Source organism: Anas platyrhynchos, chromosome 3, assembly GCF_047663525.1.
Source record: "Anas platyrhynchos isolate ZD024472 breed Pekin duck chromosome 3, IASCAAS_PekinDuck_T2T, whole genome shotgun sequence".
Taxonomy (NCBI): Eukaryota; Metazoa; Chordata; class Aves; order Anseriformes; family Anatidae; genus Anas; species Anas platyrhynchos.
This window is the reverse complement of record NC_092589.1, coordinates 24,809,644-24,832,307: the sequence shown is the minus strand read 5'-3', so window position 1 is coordinate 24,832,307 and position 22,664 is coordinate 24,809,644. Positions and strand designations below refer to the sequence as shown.

Below are 22,664 nucleotides of genomic sequence, written 5' to 3'. Positions count from 1 at the left end.
AACCCTTTCTGGTCTGACCTTTATTTTCTTATGAATAGGGAATGCTAGTAACAGAAAACTGCTCTTACTGTTTGCTCTCCTTTGGGTTCTTAGTCATTTTTAGTAAAGACTTCATCCTCCCTTGCCTGGTCTAGGCAATGTTATATATGAATGGAGAAGTTAGTAGCTTTTCTAGAGCTCAGAATTACTATAGCATCCAAAGGCATACTGTATTTAAATGTATTAGAGGCATGCTGTGTTTAAATGTATTAGCCAGAGTTAAATATCTAGAGGTCTGTGATTAATCTCCTAAAAAAATGGAAATCTCTGCCGTTTAATTTAGTGACTACATTGTTTTCTGGTAATGTCATTTATTATGTGAGCTTAGTGTGTTTCACCTGGATAATATTTTACAGGGGAGATAAACTTAGCATAGTTATCAGAAAGTAGAGTTCTTTGGTGTTTCTCCCACAATCAAAACATTTGTATTAGTTTCAGGAATATAATTAAACAAAATGGTTAGTCTCCAAGTTCTCTACAAACGTAATAACACTGCATTGTGAATCTTAAGTTTGAATCCTATAAAAAATAAGACATTTTGCTTTTCAAGGTTTTCCATATATCCCATATTAATCTATTCAGTAGAAAAATCCTTAAGACATTTACCTTTAAATCAATCTGTTGGGTTCTTCCTCCTCCACTTTTCCTTTTAGTCTTCAGTAATCTTCCCTTGTTTCGGAAACATTTTATTTGTGTTAAGTGGCATTGTACCCAGCATATTTTAAAATAGCTGAACATATCTTTGTTTGAAATGTGTAATGACGATGGAATGAGTTCATGAAAAGTTAAAGCTATGCCACTTCCATATAGTAGACATGCTATGGCACAGTTTAGTTGTCAGGTTTTATTTTGTTTCAAGCTCAATGTGCTTAGTACTCTTAATATAAGTATTATAAGCATTTTATTGTCCATAACATAGCTAAGCACTATGTTTGAGGAGGACCAAATGAATAGTTAGGAGATCTGCTGTACTTATTAGTCTTGCAGGGATTTGCTCAGCTAGGCAAAAAGCTAACAGAAGATGGCTTCATCCTGTAGTGCGTGTATGTCCTACAGGGAAATTAGTGAGCTTGGTTTTAGGCATCTAAGCACGATTTGTATGTGATTTGATGGAAGCATTTAAGTAGGATTCTAGTTAAGTAGCATCTCTCCTGTCAGAATGACTGTCACAATGAAAACATTTTGTGATATTAAACTTTACCCTATGTGCAAATAATTAACTACAGATTAAATGGTGCATATTTCATGTTATGTGACTGGTAACTGTTGTTCATATTTTCTGTGAGACAGTTTAAAAAAAACCAACAAAACACAACACCTGAACATCTAGATGCTTGGTTTTAAGACACTGGTCCAAATGCATCTCTCTGAATTAGCCATTTGCAATGTCATTTGCAGAAGGCAACCCAGTTTTGTGAGAATGCTTTTCTAATGCAGACTTAGGAGGGGCCAGCTGCCTGTTGATCACAGGAGAAATATTGAAATAGCCTACCTTTGGTTAAGCTGTTCTCATTTGCCTGTTTTTGAACAGCTTTATGGTTTAAAATAAATGTCGACATTGAACAGCAGCCTCTTCATAAAATATCTTGTGTCATCATTTAAACTTATCTTAGAGATAAGAACATGGGAAGAATAGTTCAGATTATAAACAAAGAATTATTGAGCCTTTTCTCCTTTTTTTTTTTTTTTTTATATTTGAATGCTATGTTTAAAAGGATAAGAAAAATCCCAAAATGTCTTACTGTTTATGTTACCCTGTATTTCTATCTAGGGACTGGGCAGAGGTCTCAAGATCCATCCCTAAAAAGAAATGGTGTGAAAGTGCCTGGTGATCGAAGAATGGAGAATGGAGTAAGTGCTTGATGTAATGGACAGCACAGCAAAAACAGAGGCTTCCCTTCCTTTAAGATACTTGTGCAAACCCTACCCTGGAAACTAAGAGACGATTTCTAATGACTGCTCTAAAATAGACATGAAGCCTCTAACAGCTATCGCCCTTGTTTTCAGTTCTTAAGAGATCTTAACAGATCTCTCTGAGATCTGTTAGCTGCCAGATATGTGTCTGTATGAATGATCTTAGAGCAGCAAATTCAGCACCACTTTCCCTCCTCTACTCCCATTCACAATTCTCTTCTTCAATTCACTGATCCTGTCCACATTCAGTTTGGTGTCAGAGAAATGGCCTGACATAGTTCAAGGTTTCAAGTTGAAACCAGTTAGTGTCTTAGTGTCTGTCATTTATTCTTGCTCTAGAAGATACAATTATGGCTATGTGATAGAATCTAGATTAAGAAAAGACATGAACAGATGACTAATGTAATAGTACTACCTTTGATTTCCCCACGTCCCCCATCCCCAATTTAAATTTTCCAGTTTCTTCAACTTAAGTAGAAGTGCTTTGAAATGCAATGGTGTACCTGTAACCACCAATCCATCCTGCCATGGGCTGATCATTCTGGGCTCAGTCAGTCAAAGATGAGTCATGCTGAGCTTAATTATAAATGGCTCTGAAACGCCACTTTAAAATGCTGCTGTTTTTTTGCTGGAAATACTATTTTTTCAAGAATGTTAGCTTACGTTTGTTGCTAGATTGAGGCACACATCTTTTAAGGCTTAAAAGTTATTTCTTTAAAATTATAATATGTCATTTCTTTCTAATTATTCTATCAAATACTAGTTTGTTACTATTTTTAAAGACTTTAAACATAGTTTTCTGCAGTAGCTCCATTGAATTGCATGCTAGCCCAATTTGAGATTCTAGAATGCTCTGGATTTTCATTGACAGATCAGCGCTCCAAGGATGGATATGACACTGGCTGAACTTCAGGAAATGGCATCACGTCAGCAGCAACAAATTGAGGCTCAACAGCAAATGCTGGCTAACAAGGTGAGTTTGGAATAAGATTGTTTACAGCCAAGAACAAAGGCAGTAGGAGTTGTATGAGGTAGAGGGAAGGTTAGAGATTTGTGTGTTGTTTTTTTTTTTTTCCCACCTCTTTTAAACAGGTGTCTCCATTTCTTTGGCTCCCACTTTTTAAATTTGAAAGTCAATCTATACAAATATCCTGTAGTAAAAGATTAAAATAATACCAGTGATCGAAGTGACCCTATAGCTTACTAAAATGATGGAGCGTATAGCATTAATATTGCCATTCATCCTGGCGCCTCTGCCAGCCCTGTTTGTTCAGTGTGGTGACCAGCCATTCACCAGCTTGATCACTGAACAATGCTTTTGTTTCTGGGTATAATGCTGTCCTGTAATGATATCTCGCTTTTTACTGATAGAGTTCAGTGTGCCTGGTTTCCTGGGGCAACTGTCTGGAAAAGACGGCGTGCATGTGATAGAAGTAACTAGGACAGTGATTTATAAAATGCTTGCTGAACAATAACAGAAAAGCTAATGATGGCACACGGGTTGCTCCTGAATTGTTTAGAGAAAAAAATATTTTGAACATATCTGCAGAATGGTAGCATGGATTTTGTATTTGGCTTTAGCATTTTTGCTGCACACTACTCTTGAAAATACCACTGTCAGTGCTGCTGTTGGCAGAGAATCTTTACACGCAAGCCCATCCTAAGGAACGTTTAACTGTCTGGGTAGATGAGTTCCCTGGCCCTTCAGAATGTGCTTTGGTGGCAAAGAAGGCTGCTGGGGCTCCTGTCTCACTCTTCTTCCTGTCTTGGAAGCCCTGTCTCTCTTGGCTGATTCACTCAGGTGATGGTAATAGCACGTGGTCTTTGTAAGATAGCTCTGAAAGTAAGATAATCTTTGTAAGATAGCTCTGAGGTCTCTGTAATAACTCTGAAATTGTAGTCACTGTATATATAGAACCAGAAATACAAATGTTTTATACGCTTGGTGTAAAGGAAGTCATACAAGACATTAAAAAAAAATAAAAATAGTTAAGAGCTTGGGTATGGATGCCCACCCATCAGGTAGGTGTCTGTTGCCTGTGGTTGGTAGCAAGCGGAGTGGCCTTGTGGTTGTCCCACTGGAGAATTCTTCATTAATTTTTCATTCTTTTGTTCTAAAGGGAGGCTTTCCATTGCCACTTTCCTGCCTTCTGAAATCAGATGCAGTATTAAAAATAGATTCAGAAGGAAAAAGACACTTTCTTTTTAGACGTGGGCTGTAATATATTTTTTTGACTCTTTCCTGTATTGGAAAATATAGCGTATACTGTATAAAGTGCAGATACTGCAGGTGCTGCCTGGTTTTCTCTGGAAAGCAAGCATGCTTTTCTTTCTTTTTTATTCAAAATGCACAAGAATCCATGTTTCTAAATATGACTGGTATGTGTTTTGTTTTCTTTTTTTTTTCCCCCCACAAATTAGTTTTTATATTTTCTTTTGGAGGAAATGTTCTAATGTTAGTAGCCGCTGAAAGTTGTGGCTGTTGGTCTTTGGCTGGATGCTTGGGAAAGTCTTAGTAGTTCTCCTACAATTGGAATAACCTATAATCTCCAGAACTGACAGTCATACCTAGCAGCCAGTAACTTAAAATACAGCTAGTACTTACAGGATCATCTACAGGTGATCTAGTGGTTTCTTTTAGCTCTGAACTATAGACTTCTATATATATGGAGACTAATAGTGCACTACCCTACTCGTACACTCTTGGAGAGAAGAATCCTCTCCATTGAGATGATGTCTGTTGTGTAAGTGGGGCTAGGTCACTATAAAGGTTTTCCTATGTCTTGAATTCTGTTTTGTGATGTTGGTGATTATTACCTGGAAATGGTAAAATTTCAGAGCTTTGCTGTGCAGTCATTCCCAAGCTCAAGGAAGTTCTAACTGAACTGGAAAAAGTAGAAAGAGTGAGACAAGTGATCAATAATTTATGGAATACCTTATATATATATACAATATCTAAATGACCATAGGTCATGTTGGAAACTACCGAAATGTAGCATATGATAGAGAAGCGTAACATACAGCATGGAGAAGGTAGAGAGGAAATAACCACTAGTTCTTGCAGCTGAAGAACAAAGTAGTGATTAAATGAAACTCACAAACATCATGGAACATAAATGCTATTTTTTTTTCTTAGCTTAAAAGGATTTGAGCAATTTCATGGAAGAAGAATGTACTAAGGGCTGTTAGACATGGCTTGGTTTCAGGAGGCTCTTGCATTACTGAATGGAGGATGGTATTGGGGCACATGTATGGGGGTATCAGGAGGTGCTTGCCCTGTTCTCACAGGCTCTCCTTGTCACTCTGGGAAGTCAGGATACTGGGCTGTAGCAACTGATGATCTGAGCTGCAATGGCAATTGTATACAAGTTTTGACACTGTTGCTGTCAATACCTTACCATAATTTCTTTTTAAAAATAAGTAAGTAAATAAATTCCTTATCTCGTCTATAGGAACAGCGTCTGAAATTCCTCAAACAGCAAGATCAGCGACAGCAACAGCAAGCTGCTGAACAGGAAAAACTTAAGCGATTAAAGGAAATTGCTGAGAATCAGGAAGCCAAACTGAAGAAAGTGAGAGCACTGAAAGGGCACGTGGAGCAAAAAAGACTCAGCAATGGAAAGTTAGGTGAGTTGGAGAAAGTAGGCTATGATTTTTCATGGAGCATGGCTCTTGGAAGTCTAAAATCTGTGGTGATTTCAGTGATTTAGATGAGGTATTTGCAGTATTCCAAGAAAAATTAATCTTTGTTTTCACATCTCACATTTACCAAGAGCACTCCTGAATGACCAAGAACAAAAAGTGTTCTCTTATCATATTTCAAAATATCCCATAAGTGCATTTGTAGCCTGTTTTGAGCCTAGTGTTTCTGCTCTTTAATTTCAGTGTAGGTTATTTCCTTACTTGAATACCTTTGTGTACCACAGTAACTTTTTCCACTCTTTATGTTAAAACTACACATATATTTAGACTGTTATTTTCTTCTTGGCCTGAAAAAAAAAAAAAGATGTGATTGGCATGTTACCTGTGTTGCCTCTTATGCAGGAGGTAACTTAATGACCAAAGTGGCTGTGTATTTTCTTTTTAGTCACAAAAATTAGACTGGTGTTTGTGTTTCTACAGTACTAGTTGGGTGATTGCAGTTCAGCAAGTTGGTGCAGTATTAAATATTTGATTTCAGACTTCATGACAACATACGTTCTTTTGCCTCTCTTTTCTTCCTACCTCTGTGTCTGTGTCATACTGAACTTGACATTTTCATGTGCATTGAAATGAAAATACTGCTTTATTAGAGTAAAAAGATAAAAATGGTGTAGTGCTTTCCAGATAAAACCAAAAGATTTTCTGTGGGGAGAATGCATTATCTGTTTGATATTTATTTTGTTCGATACAACTCAGTTTGAAGGAAGACCACCACAGTGTAACACAAAAGACACGAGCTGAGATCTGAGAGCATGTGTGATCTTGCTTCCCTGTGCCATCCCAGAAGGTCTGGTCGTGGCACTTGCTTGAACAGCTACTGCTTTGGGTTTTGTTCTGAGATACAACAGTTTTGGACAGTAAGAACAGCTGATGACAGCTGTGTGTAGTAAACTCTAAAAAGGCTTCGTTTAATGTAACAGCTTGAGTGTTTTATCATTATGTCGTTTGTCTTCCCTATGACTGAAATTCAGAGTTATAAGCATCATAAATATGCCTTGTGGCTGAGTGAGTGTCCTCTTGTGGAATCTGAGCATTACATAAATTTTAGCAACACCCCCCCAATGAGTACTTTAAGTAGCTGGGATTTCCATAATCTCACTACCAAGTTTGCATGTGCAGCTCCCACAAGGAAGAGCTGGTTTGCCAGAGGCCCTGGGCTTGCAGCAGCCGGCCACAGCCTTTGTGCTGCGCTGCTCCAGGGGACGACAGGGCGCTCTCTGCCCCCGCCGTGCTGCTTGGGAAGCAGCCCACGCTCAGCTGTTTCTCAGGGCGACTATTGTGCTCTCTCGCCCTCTTCAGTGGAGGAGATTGAACAGATGAACAGCCTGTTCCAGCAAAAGCAGCGTGAGCTAGTGCTGGCCGTGTCAAAGGTAGAGGAACTCACCAGGCAGCTGGAGATGCTGAAGAACGGCCGGATTGATGGCTACCACGACAACCAGTCAGCCGTAGCCGAGCTCGACCGCCTGTACAAGGAGCTGCAGGTAACGCAGGGCTTGTGGCTGACCCACAGCTTGAAGGGTGGAAAGTTGGTTGGGTCGCTTCTTGCCTTGCTGGGAAAAGATCCCGACGCTCTTGCTCTGGGCAGAGCCACGCAGTCGCCCAGGTGCTGCAGATGGAGGACTGGAGGCACTGTGCTCGAGGCAGTCAGGGGATGGGGTTTTCAGTCTGCACCTCTTTCCTGAGCACAGTTTGGAGACTACCCAGCATTTTCTCAGGGGATTATAATCTCAGGAGTTTGCAAGCAAGGCTTGACTTTTTAGAAGGGTTTTCCCTTTGTAGCTGTTTCCTGTCCTTCATCCTGAAAGTTAATTTAGTTAATTTGTTTTGGTTTTGTTGTCCTCTCCCCATCCCCCCCCCCCCCGAATTTATTCAGCTGAGGAACAAACTGAACCAGGAGCAGAATGCCAAGCTGCAGCAACAGAGGGAGTGTTTGAACAAGCGCAACTCGGAGGTGGCAGTCATGGATAAGCGTGTTAATGAGCTGCGGGAGCGCCTCTGGAAGAAAAAGGCAGCTCTGCAACAGAAAGAGAATGTACCAGTAAGTGCTGGCTGTTTTAATTAAAAATATGTGCGTATTATTTGTGGCACGTATGGACTGAAGTAACAACTTGCTTGTGGGGAGGGCTGTTCAGATGCTAGAATTGTGATTTTTATCTGTTTGTGGTGGAAGTCTTGTATTATTAAAGTACTTTTCATGGTACATAGATGTTAACCTACTTACTGTTTACAGACAAGTTTTTTTATGCTGTCATGGAATCTTTTTTGTTGTTTTTATTACTGCATCATATTTATATCTGTTAAAGTTTTAAAAAAAGCTTAATTTTTTATACTGGAATATATTTTTTCACTTGCTTTATCCTTCTTGACTTCTAGCTCTAACTTTCTGATGCATGGAAGCTGCAGCATAAAATTCTTTATTTTTTTTTTTTCTTAAACATTTTAAGGTTTCTTCAGATGGGAACTTACCCCAGCCAGTGGCTTCTGCTCCAAGTCGAGTGGCAGCAGTTGGTCCTTACATCCAGTCCTCTACTATGCCACGTATTGCTTCCAGACCTGAACTTCTGGTGAAGCCAGCATTTTCAGATGGGACACAAACTTTGCAGGCGCCTGATGGTCCGCTAAAAACACAAACTCTGCCAAACATGCGAGCTGGGAGCAGTTCACAAGCTAAAGCTCTTGCAGGTAATAGTTTGAAATTAAGATTTCTTCTCCAGAACTGTTTCATTTTCTTCTAATTTACCAGCCCTGATTTTTTTTTTCTTTTAAAACAAAATACTATTTTATGTGGAGGTCTCCTTGCAATTTCCCTGATCCAGTGAATATATTTTATAAACACTGAGGCTATAGGATTCAATGTGTTATAAATTAAGTAATCGTCCCAGTGAATAATTAGAGTTGTTATACTGCACAGAACATAGGGGGCTTCTTCTGTAAATTAGTGATCCCTTGTGTTTTTCTTACTCTCCTAAAAACTGTATAATAGTGTTTGTTCGACTTCCTAGACAGTCTTATGGCAGACATGATTAACAACATGTAGAGTGGGCTTATAAACTGACAACGCCAAGTTTTCTGATCATGCATTTTTGAAATGACATGTAAAAGATTAACAAACTTTGCCTTCTTTACAGCATTTCTTGTAGTTGATTGCAGCACAGAAATAGCAATAAGCTTACTGACATGTTGGTGACACAGGAGTATAAAGAGACATAAATCCAACAAGTGACGTGAGGCTTGGCCTCCGTTGCTGTGAACATTGATAGAGGTTTACCTGGCTTCTCTATCTTTCTCCTATGAGATAAAGTTCAGCTCAGTGAAAGTCAGAAGAAGCTGGAGAGATGCAGATATCTCTTCTGTGATATCTTTCAGATTTGCTTTTCAACAGGGAGATAGGAGAAACTCAAATCTTCCCAAAAGGAAAAATGGAGGCTGTGCTGGTAGAGCAGTTTTGTTCCTTTCTCTTCCTCCCCTCTCTCCAGTGTCAGCAAATGTTTATGAACTATCAGGTTTCTTTTGCTCTGCTGGAGGATGGGGAACAATTTTGTTTTATCTAGGTTTAGATTATAAAACTACTGGAATGGATTTTAGCTCTGGTCCAAGCAGTATAGAGGTTTCTTGGCCTCTTTTCTCAAGTGACAAGCAATAGGATGTGAGGAAATAGCATCAAGTTGCGCTGCAGCAGGTTTAGATTGAATGTCAGGAAGAATTTCTTCATGGTAAGGGAAATTAGGCATTGGAATGGGCTGCCCGTGGAAGTGGTGAAGTCGCCATCCCTGGAGGTGTTTGAGATGTGTGTTTGTGGTGCTCAGGGACATGATTTAGTGGTGGATTTGGCAAGTTAGGTGAATGTTTGGTCTTGGTGATCTTGAGTCTTTTCCAACCTGAATGATTCTCTGAAATGAACTAAAACCTTAAGTGATAGGTTTTGTAGCAGTTAACCTGGGTGTGATACTTGTATACTGTCTAGACCTGAGTACTACCAAAAAAAAAAACACGAACAAAACAAAATCCTGTAATTAATAAGTCAACAAAGCAGTATCTTAGCATAACCTCACATAATGGCTTGGGTTGGATGAGACCTTGAAGATCTCACCTAGTTCCAACACCCCTGCCATGGGCAGGGACACCTCCCACTAAATCAGGTTGCCCAAAGCCCCATCCAACCTCGCCTTGAGCACCTCCATGGATGGGGCATCCACAGCTTCTCTGGGCAACCTGTGCCAGTTCTTCACTGGCTTCTTAGTGAAAAATTTCCTCCTAGCCTCTAATCGAAATCCCTCTTTTAGTTTAAAACCCTTCCCCCTTTTCCTGTCATTATCTGACTGAGCAAACCTGTTTCATTTGTTCTCTCCTAGGTTCTGTGGTCCCCAGTTCAAAACCTTCCCTGTCTGCTGCTGACTGGAATAGCTTAAATACAGACAATCATGTTACTCAAGGATCAGCCTTAACTTCAGGAAAAGGAATTGTGGCTGGTGAAGGTCAAGGTATTCTCTTATGTGCTCGGCTAATCTTAAAATATGAACAACCAAGTTAACGACATCTGTTTTTCCTAAATGCCTCAGTAAAAAGTAAAATTAATTTTAGAGCACAAAAAAGTCAAATACTATTGCAATGCAAACTGTAGTGTGGTGTTGCAGGGATTTTTTTTTTAATACCTTATTTCAGGTGGTAAAGTAGATACTAATGCCTTCAAAACTGCTACAGTTCAATTTGCAAGACAGAGCATTTGGCATGCCATTGGGTGCTTAGCACAGGGCAATAAGCATCCCTTAAGAACGCAGTCTTGATTTTTGCACAGAACAGGATTCTAATTCTTATAATTGTGTTGTTATTTAAAAAAAAATTCCTCCCTCTCTAACAGCTGAAGGAGAAGCTTTCTTGCGAGACAAAGAGAAGAAAGTGCGGCCGTTTTCAATGTTTGATTCTGTGGATCAGTCTGCTGGGCTGGGCTCACTGAGGAAGAACCAGAGCAGCGAAGATCTCTTGCGAGAAGCACAGGTATGCAGGGAGCACAAGCTACTCAGCTACTCTGCTCAGCTTTGAGCTTTCCTGTTTTTTTCTGTATTTCATCTGATAGAGATTACTACATAGCTTTACAAATACTGCTATCAGGAAGCTCTTTGAAAAGTAACTAGGTCTTCTTTTAAAAGACAACTTCTAAGGAACAATGTATTTTAGGCTTTTAATGTCAGCCAGTAACTCAGTCTTTCCATACTGTGATGAAAATCTATAATTTGATCACATAAAAAAAAAAAAAAGCTGTGTTACTTGTGCTAGTGTGAGTGCAAATATTTTTTCCGAAGATTTTATGTACAGAGGCATTTGCATGAGGCCTTTTTAATCAGTTATGTACTGTTTAATTCAGCAGAGTCCTTCAGATGTTTGATTACAGCAAGATTTCCCCCCTAAATCTTGACTCAAGGGTGTGATTTGATTGCGTAGGGGTAAAGTAACATGGGAGAACTGGGGATGTCGGGTGCTCCATTGTAGAGCAAGCTTCTTGCCTACAGATTCTTGTCTACCTCTGCTTTTAGAGAAGTTAGTGTGCCCAGTCATCGTTTGATGTTCTAAGCATGGCTGCTACAGGAGAACAGGTTCCAAAGTATAAATAACTGTGATAACTGTGATGAAATGTTTTGAGAAGCCTCTTTGATTCCCATGAGGTTGTAAACAGTTTTGCAGAAAGAGTACAAGTGCTAGATACCATGTCGTTCTTTGGAGATCTTTGGTTCTTTCTGGCAGATCTCTTAAAACAAGTGTTTTTTTGTTTTTTTTTTTTCTATTTTTTCCAATTTAATCTTAATTAACTTCTTTCTTCTTTCAGACAGCCAATAAAAATGTAACAAAGGTACCACCACCTGTTCCTACTAAACCAAAACAGATAAACTTGCCTTATTTTGGTCAAGCCAGTCATCTGCAACTTCCTGATACTAAGCTGGATGGAAACGCACAGAAGCTGCCTTTGGCTGCCGTAACTATGGGGAACAAACAAAAACCAGCGGCACAGCAGCCCTCTCATCCTTCCCAGCAGATACAGCAAAGAATTTCAGTACCACTTGTAGGTCCTTCTTCTAGCCAGGAACAAATCCTTCCCTCCTCCAAACAGGAAAGTCCCCCAGCAGCAGCTGTGAGACCTTTCACCCCTCAGCCATCCAAAGAGACCTCACTGCCACCGTTTCGAAAGCCGCAAACTGTGGCTGCAAGTTCAATTTATAGCATGTACACACAACAGCAGACTCCTGGGAAGAACTTCCAGCAGGCAGTGCAAAGTGCTTTGACGAGAGCACAGACCAGAGGACCACACTTCCCGAGTGGTAAGCCTGTAGTTTTCTTTCTTGGGGGAATTAAGCAGGTTAGTGCAGCTGTAAGAATCTTAGGTGGATCTTGTCTGTTGTATGTAAGCATTAACAAGGAGTGCAGAGCATCTGTAGTCTGTTTGCAAATTATTTAAATACTAACAGTAAACCTTGTTAACGGTTTAGTTCTGTTTGGTTGATTCTGCTGTTGTGCTTCTCTGCCTTAGGTAGGTGAATCAGGTTGTGTGTTCTTGTTATATTCGTTGATCAGATACTCACAGTTGTTTGTTTTTTTTTTTTCTACCCCTCTCTGAACTGCTCTCTAGTGTATGGAAAGCCTGTGATGGCAGGAGCTGGTGTGCAGAATCAGCTGCCGCTGTCGGAGAATGTCTACTCAAACCTCCAAGGCAAGCCAGGCAGCCCAGAGCCCGAGACAGAAACAACAACGTCTGCTCATGAGAATCATGAAACTGAGCGAATACCCCGTCCCCTGAGCCCAACCAAACTGCTGCCTTTCCTGTCCAACCCGTACCGCAACCAGAGCGATGCTGATTTGGAAGCACTACGGAAAAAGCTTTCCAACGCACCCAGACCACTGAAGAAACGTAGCTCCATCACCGAGCCAGAAGGACCTAATGGCCCAAACATTCAGAAGCTGTTGTATCAGAGGACAACTCTGGCTGCTATGGAGACTATCTCAGCTCCATCACATCCCTCCAAACAGATGGCATCAGCTGTCAGTCCTGAAAGCCCAGTGGAAATCCCAAACCCCTATGCAAGTACAGAATCAGAGAAAGAAATGGTTTCTTCAATGCCAGAACCAGCCATTGCTGAGGAAGCAGAAAACACACCAGTGGATGAGAGCGAAGCTGTTCTTCCCTCCTCAGCTTTGGAGACGGTACCTGAGGCAGTTTCGGATGTTGACGAACCCGCACAGCCAAAAACAGAAGAACCAAGCCTGGAGGCTTCACTGCCGCTGGAAGTATACATAGAGGAGTATCCTCCGTACCCACCGCCCCCATATCCGTCAGGGGAACCAGAGAGTTTGGGAGAGGACTCATTCAATATGCGGCCTCCTGAAGTTACTGGACAGTTTTCCTTGCCTCCTGTGAGTATTAGTTAACCTACAACTTCAGTGCTCTGTAAGTCAGCTCAAGCTTTGCCATATATCCTGGGTCTATTGCAGAGATGAAGCGTATGTGGGAGAACAGGTCTGTAAACAGGCTGGAAGTCTCTCTTTCGGTGTCTGCTCTGTCTGTGTGATACTTGTTATCTCCAAAATGAATGCCACTAATGAAAAGCTCTGACTCTAAAGTGAATGACATGATGAAAAGTTTAAAACGAAATTTTATGTGCAAGCACTTCTGGGCTGTAAAAAGTATCCCTTATAGAAGTTTACCTATTATACAAAGTCAAAACTTTTTTTTTTTTTTTTTCTGAGCCATACAGATTTCAGAGTGTTTCCCTCTATTGCTGGGATGGAAATTAATTATCTTAATCCTGGATTGCACTTGTTTATTTGAAAGTGCATTCCTTGAAAAGTATGGGGAAACTGGGAAACTGACTTATTTAGTTTCTGCTCAACTAGCTCTTTGTAGACATCAGCTGCTTGCACTTTCTCAAGTGCAAACTTTTCAAATGTTTTCTGATTATTTTTTGTTTGTTTGGAACTTGAATTTGACACCAATTAATTCTCAGGTTGCATCAAAATGGAGCCCTTTGGGCTAAGTGTAGGCGGCATCTTAGTCTTGTTTGGTTTTGGAAGTTTGTGTATACATGTGTGGTATGGTGTTATCTCACGGTTGTACATCCGAAATGCTTAATGCTTTTGGTTCCTCATAGTTTCTTTAAAACCTATCATGAGTGTAATTTTAATAACCAGGTACATGAAAGTGCTTATTCCTCCATCATTTCAGTGCAGAGGAGCTGAAAGCTTTAGCATGCTTTTTTAGCCTTGGAATAGTCATTGCAAGTTTCATGCTTTTAAGACTGTGTCCTTGCTGCCTTTTACAAGGAAACTCGAGTGGTAGGATTTCTTAAATTGTAAGAACTCTGTTCTGGTTGGTTTTGTAATAATTCTGTGATGATAAGAAAGCAGACCAATTTCTTAATTTCGTATTTAAAGACTTGGGTTGTGCTGACGGGGTCTTTCTTTAAAAAGCCTGTACTTCTGATATGCGTATAAACCAACAGGCAAAAGAGTATTTTCTAGGAATTTCTTATAAAACTTAGCTTCACATGTTTGCTTTTGCAAAACATGACTCATTTCTATTCATCTTTGCTCGGACATCTGTTGGAAATTTGCATAGCCTTGTGAATAGTGTTTATTGCTGCTGCACAGCCAGCTGGGGAGAGCGCTGATCTAATGTATGCGTATTCTCTATAGGAAAGAGGACAAATTCAGCTATATAGACATAATTTCTTTCCAGTATCATTGGGAGCATCTAAAGCTGTTCTACACTTAGTTCTACATTCTTTCCCTAACCATTTTCCCTGGTTTTGTTCCTGTTAACCTCTGCTAAGCTTCGCAGAAGGTTAGGAACTAAGCATCCGTGCTTAAGGAAAAAGCGTGCTTTGTAGAGCCTTTCAAGTTTTTTGGTTTGTGTAACATACCTGAGAGTTAACGCTAAAAAAATTTGAATACAAAAAATATGCATTGTTTTCCTGACCATCAGGTATTTGGGAATTTTATGATATTGATGATTTCAAAGTCTTTGCCTGGAGATGAAGGCAGAGATCTTTTTGTAATGTTCATAACTTCCTCTATTTGTAATGTATTGGGGAAGTGGTTAAAAATAGTCTAAATTTCATTAATTTCACTGTCTTAATTGGTTGTTTCTGCTGTCATTCTCACATACACAATTTTGTATTCTTGCTCAACCTGGAAAAAATGTCCTGTAATTGTTACCCTTTTCACAGGGGAAGAGGACGAACTTGCGTAAAACTGGCTCTGAGAGAATCGCGCATGGGATGAGAGTGAAGTTCAACCCCCTTGCGTTGCTTCTGGATTCGTCTTTGGAGGGGGAGTTTGATCTTGTGCAGAGAATCATTTATGAGGTACAAATGTTGTCTTATAACAGAAGGAACAGCAATCCCAGTTCAAACTGGAAAGCAGTAGCTCTTCTGGACTGGGCTGGGAAGCTAAAATAATAGTGCACGATGGAGGTTTGCCCTTGAGATGATAAGCAATCCCAGCATGACATGGCCATTTGAAGGCTGTTTTTTATATGTGTTAAATCAGAAATGGAAATTTAGCACCAGGACAGTAAATTTGCAGGACAATTTCTTCTCCTCATTTTCTTATGTAGTGTTCTGTCCCCTATCTGTCATGTTATCAAATCATTTGATAAACAAAATTCACATGGGTTTTGCTTAGGTAGGCAAGTGTCTGAAATTTGTTATAAATGTTTTTACTAAGTTATCAGGATACTATTTTTCTGAACCATTTTAGCTTCTTGCTGTTTAAGGGAGCCTACAAACTTATACATGAATCTTCCTGTGGGATTGGTTACTGCTGTAGTTTTCTTTCTGTAGCTCAAACACTTAAGAGAATTACGGTTCAAAATCCTATTTCAGAATAGGCCAACTGATTTTTGTACAAGGATATTATTTTTATTATAATTTCACCAGAACGCAAATGGTTCCTTTCTCTGGCTGAATAGGTTGAAGATCCTAGCATGCCCAACGATGAAGGGATTACTGCGCTGCACAATGCTGTGTGTGCTGGGCACACAGAGATCGTGAAGTTCCTGGTACAATTCGGAGTGAATGTGAATGCTGCAGACAGTGATGGATGGTAAGGCTTTTAGTGCTTCCTTATGAATCCTGTCTGCAACAGAGCTGCAGCTCGGGGCTACCATAGCTCCCTCTGAAGGTAGTGGTGCTGAGGATTGTCTGGCTAGCTTTTTGCCTGTCATAAAAGACAACATTTTCCCCTTTCCTGGGAAAAGGGACTTGACTGCTACAACATCAAAAGAGGATTTAGTGGAAAAAAATTGAGCTTTTGCTTTCAGTTTGCTTCTACAGAGGTAGGAACAACTTTCCACAGTAGAGCAACAGCAATTTTCTGTGGTGTATTATATGAAAATGCACATAGAGGAAAATAGGTAAATTATACTGATACTTCTGATATGAAAAAAGTACGTGTTTGAGGCCCAGTTTTCAGGAAATAGACATAACAATTTATTTTAAATATTGAAGGCAAATTATGCATAATGAGCCATTTGCTGAAATTCCCAGCGTCCTCTCTGTGTGATAACCATGTAAGCTGTAGGCTATGGGCAGTAGTGTACAGCCCCACAAACTTTCCTTAGTTTTCTGTCCAATACTCAAACAACTTAAAAGTGAAAGAAAGCAGAAAGCCTACAGCCTACAAGCCAGGCCTGTTAACTGTTAATGAGTTACAAACGTGTTCTAAAGGGTATTAGATAGCTTATCAATTAAAAGGTTATGGCGGTGATTTATTACTATTTTTACCTATAACAAAAGCATCTAAGGTCTGAGGCTGAATACAGATGCTTGTTGTTCCTCCACCTCAGTAGTTACTCCAGTTACCTGTACTTGTCACCAAGTCAGGTTTTGAAATCATTGTCTAGACTGTAATAGGCTTGATTTCAGAAGGATTTCTGAGTGTGGGGTTTTGGTTTTGTTTGTTTGAAGTTTTTTTTTCTCCTTTCTTGCCCTGGGGAATATTCTTAAAATGTTGACGGATTAGAAGAGGATAGAATAACTAGAGATCCATTTGGAAACCCAGCTTTAAGGCTCAGGCAGCTCTTAGTAACCCCTGTTACCTGTGAAAAGCAATTGCTCTTGACAATCCTGGTGTAAGTAGTTTGGGTAGGAAGCTTTCAGTGATAGAGTACCAGTTGCTGGAGGTCACACATGAGGGTGCTTTGCCCAAGGGAGCCTGTAAACACTGCTATGAGCAATAAAAGTAATTGTGTCATCTTTTTCTTCTTGGCTTGCAGGACCCCATTGCACTGTGCAGCATCTTGCAATAACGTGCAGGTGTGCAAGTTCCTGGTGGAGTCGGGTGCGGCTGTATTTGCTATGACCTACAGTGACATGCAGACAGCAGCAGACAAGTGTGAGGAAATGGAGGAAGGCTACACACAGTGCTCCCAGTTCTTATACGGTATGTTGATGACAGCTGAGTACTGGAGCTTATCAGGGACTTGGCACTTGTTGGTATGTTTTTGGATGAGAAGTGGAAAGTTGCACATACTTGGGTTGTGTACCCATGCCTAAAATTCCCCTGGGAAAGAGAAGTTTTGGCCATCTTACCGTGACAGAACGAGGCCCACTGAGACTAGCTTCATAACATTGGGCCTGTGAAGAACATCTGAGTAACAACATTCTCCTATTTTAATACAACCTTGAAATGGGTTAAGTATGTGTATCAACAAATGCATTGATATGAGATGATGGTTAGGTGAACTCCAGCATGTAAATATTTTTACATACAAAAAAAAGTGATATAGATCACTTGGTAGGCAGTTCGTATGTGCTGCCTAGTGTCTTTTACATGAGAAGTACTTCCTAAAGTGAACTTCAGAACCAGGAAAAGTATTGCCAAATTTCTGCCTAAACTGAGGATAATAAACACTGAATTTGATTTTCTGCTGCTTTTCTTTTCTTACATTGAAAAAAATAATCCCATATTAAATTTAGGTTTTATTCAAGAATACAGGGAAACCTTTTAATTGGAGAGAGTGAACAAGTATGATGATGAGTCAGTGAGGTTTTAGATTACTTTTCTGTGTTTTGTATGTAGTTCTTGTGTCCTCCCCCCACCTTGTCACTCACCAGCTAGAGTATCATCTGTAGGTAAGAGGTTAGAGTAATAGCAGTGAAAATACCAGCTTTTTGTTTTTGTGTAACAGGAGAAGTCTGAGTTTGTGTAAGCTGCTCAGACAGTGTATTTCAAAACAGCCCAAGCTGTTCTCACATGGCTTGGTGCCAAATATACAGTTTTCCCTATGAAAGGAAGAAGCTTATCTAACTAGCAGTAAAATCTGTGTGTTAAACAAAAATATGGTAATTATGTATCCAGATTCCAATGGGTTCTCATCAACGATAAATGCCCAAGGAAGGTTATAGGACTAAATTAACAATCATAACAGTTATCCAATATTTCGTACTGGTTTTAACTCTGAAATGAGTTAAGAGATATTGTCTTTGTGTTCAGTAGGCCTTGAGATACTTCTTTTGTGAATTTTACTAATTCTCAAATTCAGGTTAAGAGCTCACAAAACGTTATGGGGACTGATTTAATTTTACATAATTAGCTGGTATTAGCAGAAATGAAGAACTTCAATTGAACAGATACTTTCTTTATCAGACACTGGTAAAAATCTGTACAAAATGACAGAAAGGGAAATGACAGGTTTTGTGATACCATGTACAATGTATTTGCTCCTGTCAATACCAAACAAACAAAAAACCACAGGATTCACTGCTTTAAAATGGAATAATTAGCTAAAAGGATTTCATATAACAGTTGATTAAAATACCTTTTTCTGTTTTCTGCTTATAAGCTGATGAATGTGTACAGAGTAATTTTTCACCTTTGTTTACAGCTGGAAAATGAGAAAATTCTAAAAAACATCTGTGCATGTAACTATGAATTATCTTGGTCTAGCAGTAATTTAACAGACTTGTGTTTCTGATGTCAGTGTTTAAAAAATCATTGATACAGTGGCAGAAAATAAGAACTGGTGAGTTAAGTGTTTGACTTAACCAAAAGCAGGCAGACCTTTCAGGCATAGGTCTGAGGTGCAACTTGTTTTGAAGTTGAGAAATAAAAGTGACACTGGCAGAAAATGACACCCAAGAAACAAAATGAAAATGGTGGTCAGCATATGCAGGTATCGCTCTTTCTGGCAGAAAGAGATGACTGATGAGCTAAGAGTGCAGACAAGTGTTTCTTGCTCATCACTTATATGTAGGAAATGTGAACACCGGCATGAAAATTTTACCTCTTACCAATCAGTGCTCCTCTCATGCTTCCTCCCTGTTTACCTTGTGTTCTCTGAACACGATGTAAGGAAGGAATGTCTGCAGTGTTCAGTGGCTAACTGCAGTACCCCCTGTTCCAGGACTAACTTCCAGTAGACTGATGACAGCAAGGAGCTAAGCGTGATAGATGTTGAGGTATTTTTTCCTGAACTGCTGTCCCATAAGAGTACAGCAGTCTTTCCAACTGTCTTGTTTTTAGATTGAGCTGTTGTGTTTTTATCATTTTTCAGGAGTCCAGGAGAAAATGGGAATAATGAACAAAGGAGTGATTTATGGACTGTGGGATTATGAGGCTCAGAACGATGATGAGCTCTCCATGAAAGAGGGAGACTGCATGACAATCCTGCGCCGGGAAGATGAAGATGAAATTGAGTGGTGGTGGGCACGGCTGAATGACAAGGAAGGCTACGTTCCCCGCAACCTGCTTGGGGTGAGTGCTTGGCATTTCTGGAGTTTTACCTGAACATGATGTGTACGTAAGGTTTTGTTGAGTATGCGAAATGGGTTTCTTTGCTTTTCAGAAGTTATACATGGGTACAAAGGACCTTCAGAACTGCCACTTGTATTGAGTCTTGAGTCCATCCCTGTCTGTATTCAGGGTGCATCTTGTGCTAGGAGATTTAAAAGAAATGTGCTGCAAAGTTCTATGGTTATCTTTTCTGTAGTGTTGAAAAAGCAACCAGATGGTCAAATACAGATCATAGTCTGGGTTTTGTCCTAAATAATATTTTTACTGTATGTCAAAAGCCTTGAGTTAGTGGCCTTTTGTTTCCTCACCCTTTTCTGTGCTACCTTTTTTTTTGAAAAAAAACAGTGTACAGATAATAGGTATTTACAGTTATCTCCCCATATATCTCCTTGTGGTGCTAGAAAACTGCAGTGGATGGACATGTATAAAAATTCCATTAAGATTTTTTTTGACATATCCACTAGCCCTGCTCCAGGAGACGAGGGGTTCTGCTGATGCTAAGGATTAACTACCGTGAATTTCAGCTGATTGATGTATGATGGTTGAAGGAGGCTGAACCTCTCTCCTCATGCAGATAATTTGTACTCCTAAGCTGGTTAGATTTTGCAGGGCTACTCTATCTAATGCGAAATCAGTTTTCGTTTCTGTATCACTTTCAGGTCATACTTACCCACGATGTACTCTTAAATTTGCCCTAACATAGTACTTCTGCTTAGTTTTCCATGTAAATGTAAACATTTCTAAACTGAGAGCAGTCATCAGCCCTGCATAATCAGGTCAGAAACACAAGCTTTGTCCTTTTTTTTTTCTGCCCCAGGGTAAATTGTGCAAATGCAGCTTCTTCATGAACTCATGCACTCAGCCTTTAGTGCAGGTGTGCATGGAGTGCATGAGGCACCCCTGTGCTTCTGTACTGAAAAGCACAAGGCAGCAGAGCTCAGACCGAGGATCTTCCTTGCACAACACAATCCCAACAGAACCTTTGGGAGCACTGCCCAAACCCAGTGTTAATTATTATGTTCCTGTGTCTGTTCAGTTGTTAACTACTGGACTCTTCATGTTGCACCTGAAATATAGGAAAAGCTGTTCAGCCCAGAGAAAAACAGTTAGTCATTCACTATATTCTTATATTAAGCTGTACTTTTATCACAGCATTTTTTATCCTTTTGCAGTTAGGTGCACTGAAGAAAAACAAAGATGAATTAATCTGCCTCTGTACTCTGCCCTTAGTGACTCACTAGCTCCGTAAACTATGCAAGAGCTCTAAAACCAAATGCAAATAGGAAAATACTGTCAAAATACTGAATTCTAAATACTAAATGAAATCTTTTGAAGACTATCAGGTTTTACACTACTGTTAACTTACTGACTTCATCTCTGAAGTCAGTCTCTGAACTGGCTGAGATAAGTCTTTGCTAGGTGAAGTTGTTGGTCTTCCATTAATCATCAGTAGCTAACTTGGAGAAAGGAGAAAGCTAAATTCTGGTTGTATAGGGAAGAGGGTATCTTTAAGGAGAACTTTACCTGAAAAACAGCAAGATGTAATGTAGACACTTAACACAGCTTAGAGCATGGAGGATGCATCCTTCCTACTTGTATGAAGTTCATCCTTCTATTTTTGTATGCCAGTAACTATGTTTTACAGAGCAGGTATTGTTCCCAAAGCCCTTTGCTGCTGAGATCTAAGAGCTTCCCAAGCACCTGACACTGCTGTGTGCTGTGTCAAGCCATCTTCCATCCGTCATCATCCTGCAGCTGAAGCAGGGGCAGCCTCCATACCTCTGTGTGCAGCCAGAACATGTAAATGGCACACAGCTTAAGGGCCACAGAGTGGCTGATAGTGATCTACAGCCAGGCAGCAAAGTGAATGCAACTGGCCACCCATTAAAGCATGGCATCTACATTTTCAGGGTCTGTGTGCAGACAGCTGTGTCCAGCTTGCCCAAAGCTAGATCAATAAAAGCTGATATGCACAGAGAGAGAAAACAAAACACTTTAATACCTCTCTATTTCCATTTATAGAGCAGGATAAAATCCCATACTTGATTGAACACAAAAGTCTCTTAACTTACAAAGTCACACACTTTTACTAGACCACCCATCTGTGTAGAGAGGAAGGTTCTGAAGTATATGTACTTTTCAGTGCCTTCATTTGTACTGACAAGGTAAGTATTTCTTTACGCTTGCCCAAGAATACTAAATTTACTTTTGTTAGTGCTCTGGGTGTTTTTTATAAGCATGCTTTTGCCACTAAAGATTATATTATAGAAGTGTATTGCCAAAGAGAGGTTTAAAAAAAAGTAACCTTTTAAAGCACTAATTTTTTTATCTCATTTCTGTTTTACCCTCAGCTGTATCCGAGGATTAAGCCTAGACAAAGAAGCTTGGCATGAAATAGTACAGAAGCCAGATTCTTGAAGTACTAATCATGGATGACTTACAATGAAAAAATTCATTTTGTGTTGGCTCCAGTATCATGAGACTTATTTCAATGACAATGTAATTTGAAAGCTATGAAGAATGTGCTTTGAAAACAAATGAAGGATTGATATATTAGCAAATGGATGAGGGCATTCTACAAGCTGAAATAATGCTTTTACAGGCAAATGAAATTCTTCTGCCTTTGGCCTAAGCAAACCTAATGTTCAAGTACCCACTCTGATTTCTTCAAACATGGCAGAAAAGAATTTCACATTTTTCTGCATTAAATACAAGGATCCTTTCAGTTTACTGTTGGAGGGATCGTCATAAGACAGACAACTAGCTTTGTGCAAATCTATCCTGAGGCTTTTTTCCAGATGGGAGAAATGCAAGTGTACGTGCACAGCACCCAAATGCTTATTGCTGGAAGCAGAACATTTGCTACAGAAGCTAAGATTGAAGTGCATTTGAATAGTGAAAAACGTGACCTATCCATTAAGCAATAACTTTTAAAATACTGTAGTATCTTAGTAATTCCATGTATTCAAAATATTATAACAATGTAGTTTTAGATTCCTCTTTTTACAGAGACTCATGTATTTATTACTTTTTTTTACTTTTAAAACTAAATGTAGAAATTTTCTGTAGTCCTTGACAACTCGTTTTTATTTTACCGTGATACCATTAAACTTTTGTCTCCTCTTGAACTTTAACTCTGTGTGTTTTCCTGTCAAGTTTTTATTAGACTATCTGAAGCTGTTAACAATGTCATACTGCTGTTCTACATTATGCTAACATTTGACTACTTT

The 22,664-nt window shown here is 39.6% G+C and overlaps 1 protein-coding gene across 4 annotated transcripts in view; it reads left to right on the top strand.

Moving 5' to 3' along the window:
- The window catches only part of TP53BP2 (tumor protein p53 binding protein 2), a 46,667-nt gene extending 24,099 nt beyond the window's left edge, over positions 1-22,568 (top strand). For 3 of the 4 annotated variants that reach the window (XM_038176427.2, XM_072035540.1, XM_038176429.2), the window contains exons 4-18: positions 1,811-1,890; positions 2,825-2,926; positions 5,406-5,580; positions 6,955-7,136; positions 7,529-7,693; positions 8,100-8,337; positions 10,008-10,136; positions 10,514-10,650; positions 11,477-11,966; positions 12,275-13,056; positions 14,868-15,005; positions 15,611-15,744; positions 16,916-17,082; positions 19,196-19,395; positions 21,786-22,568. In XM_038176427.2, coding sequence (XP_038032355.1) covers positions 1,811-1,890; positions 2,825-2,926; positions 5,406-5,580; positions 6,955-7,136; positions 7,529-7,693; positions 8,100-8,337; positions 10,008-10,136; positions 10,514-10,650; positions 11,477-11,966; positions 12,275-13,056; positions 14,868-15,005; positions 15,611-15,744; positions 16,916-17,082; positions 19,196-19,395; positions 21,786-21,827 — 3,161 coding nt within the window. In that variant the 3' untranslated portion in view covers positions 21,828-22,568. The remainder of the gene's footprint in view (positions 1-1,810; positions 1,891-2,824; positions 2,927-5,405; positions 5,581-6,954; positions 7,137-7,528; positions 7,694-8,099; positions 8,338-10,007; positions 10,137-10,513; positions 10,651-11,476; positions 11,967-12,274; positions 13,057-14,867; positions 15,006-15,610; positions 15,745-16,915; positions 17,083-19,195; positions 19,396-21,785) is intronic. The other variant, XM_038176428.2, reaches the window with a different exon arrangement.
- Positions 22,569-22,664: the final 96 nt, after the last annotated feature.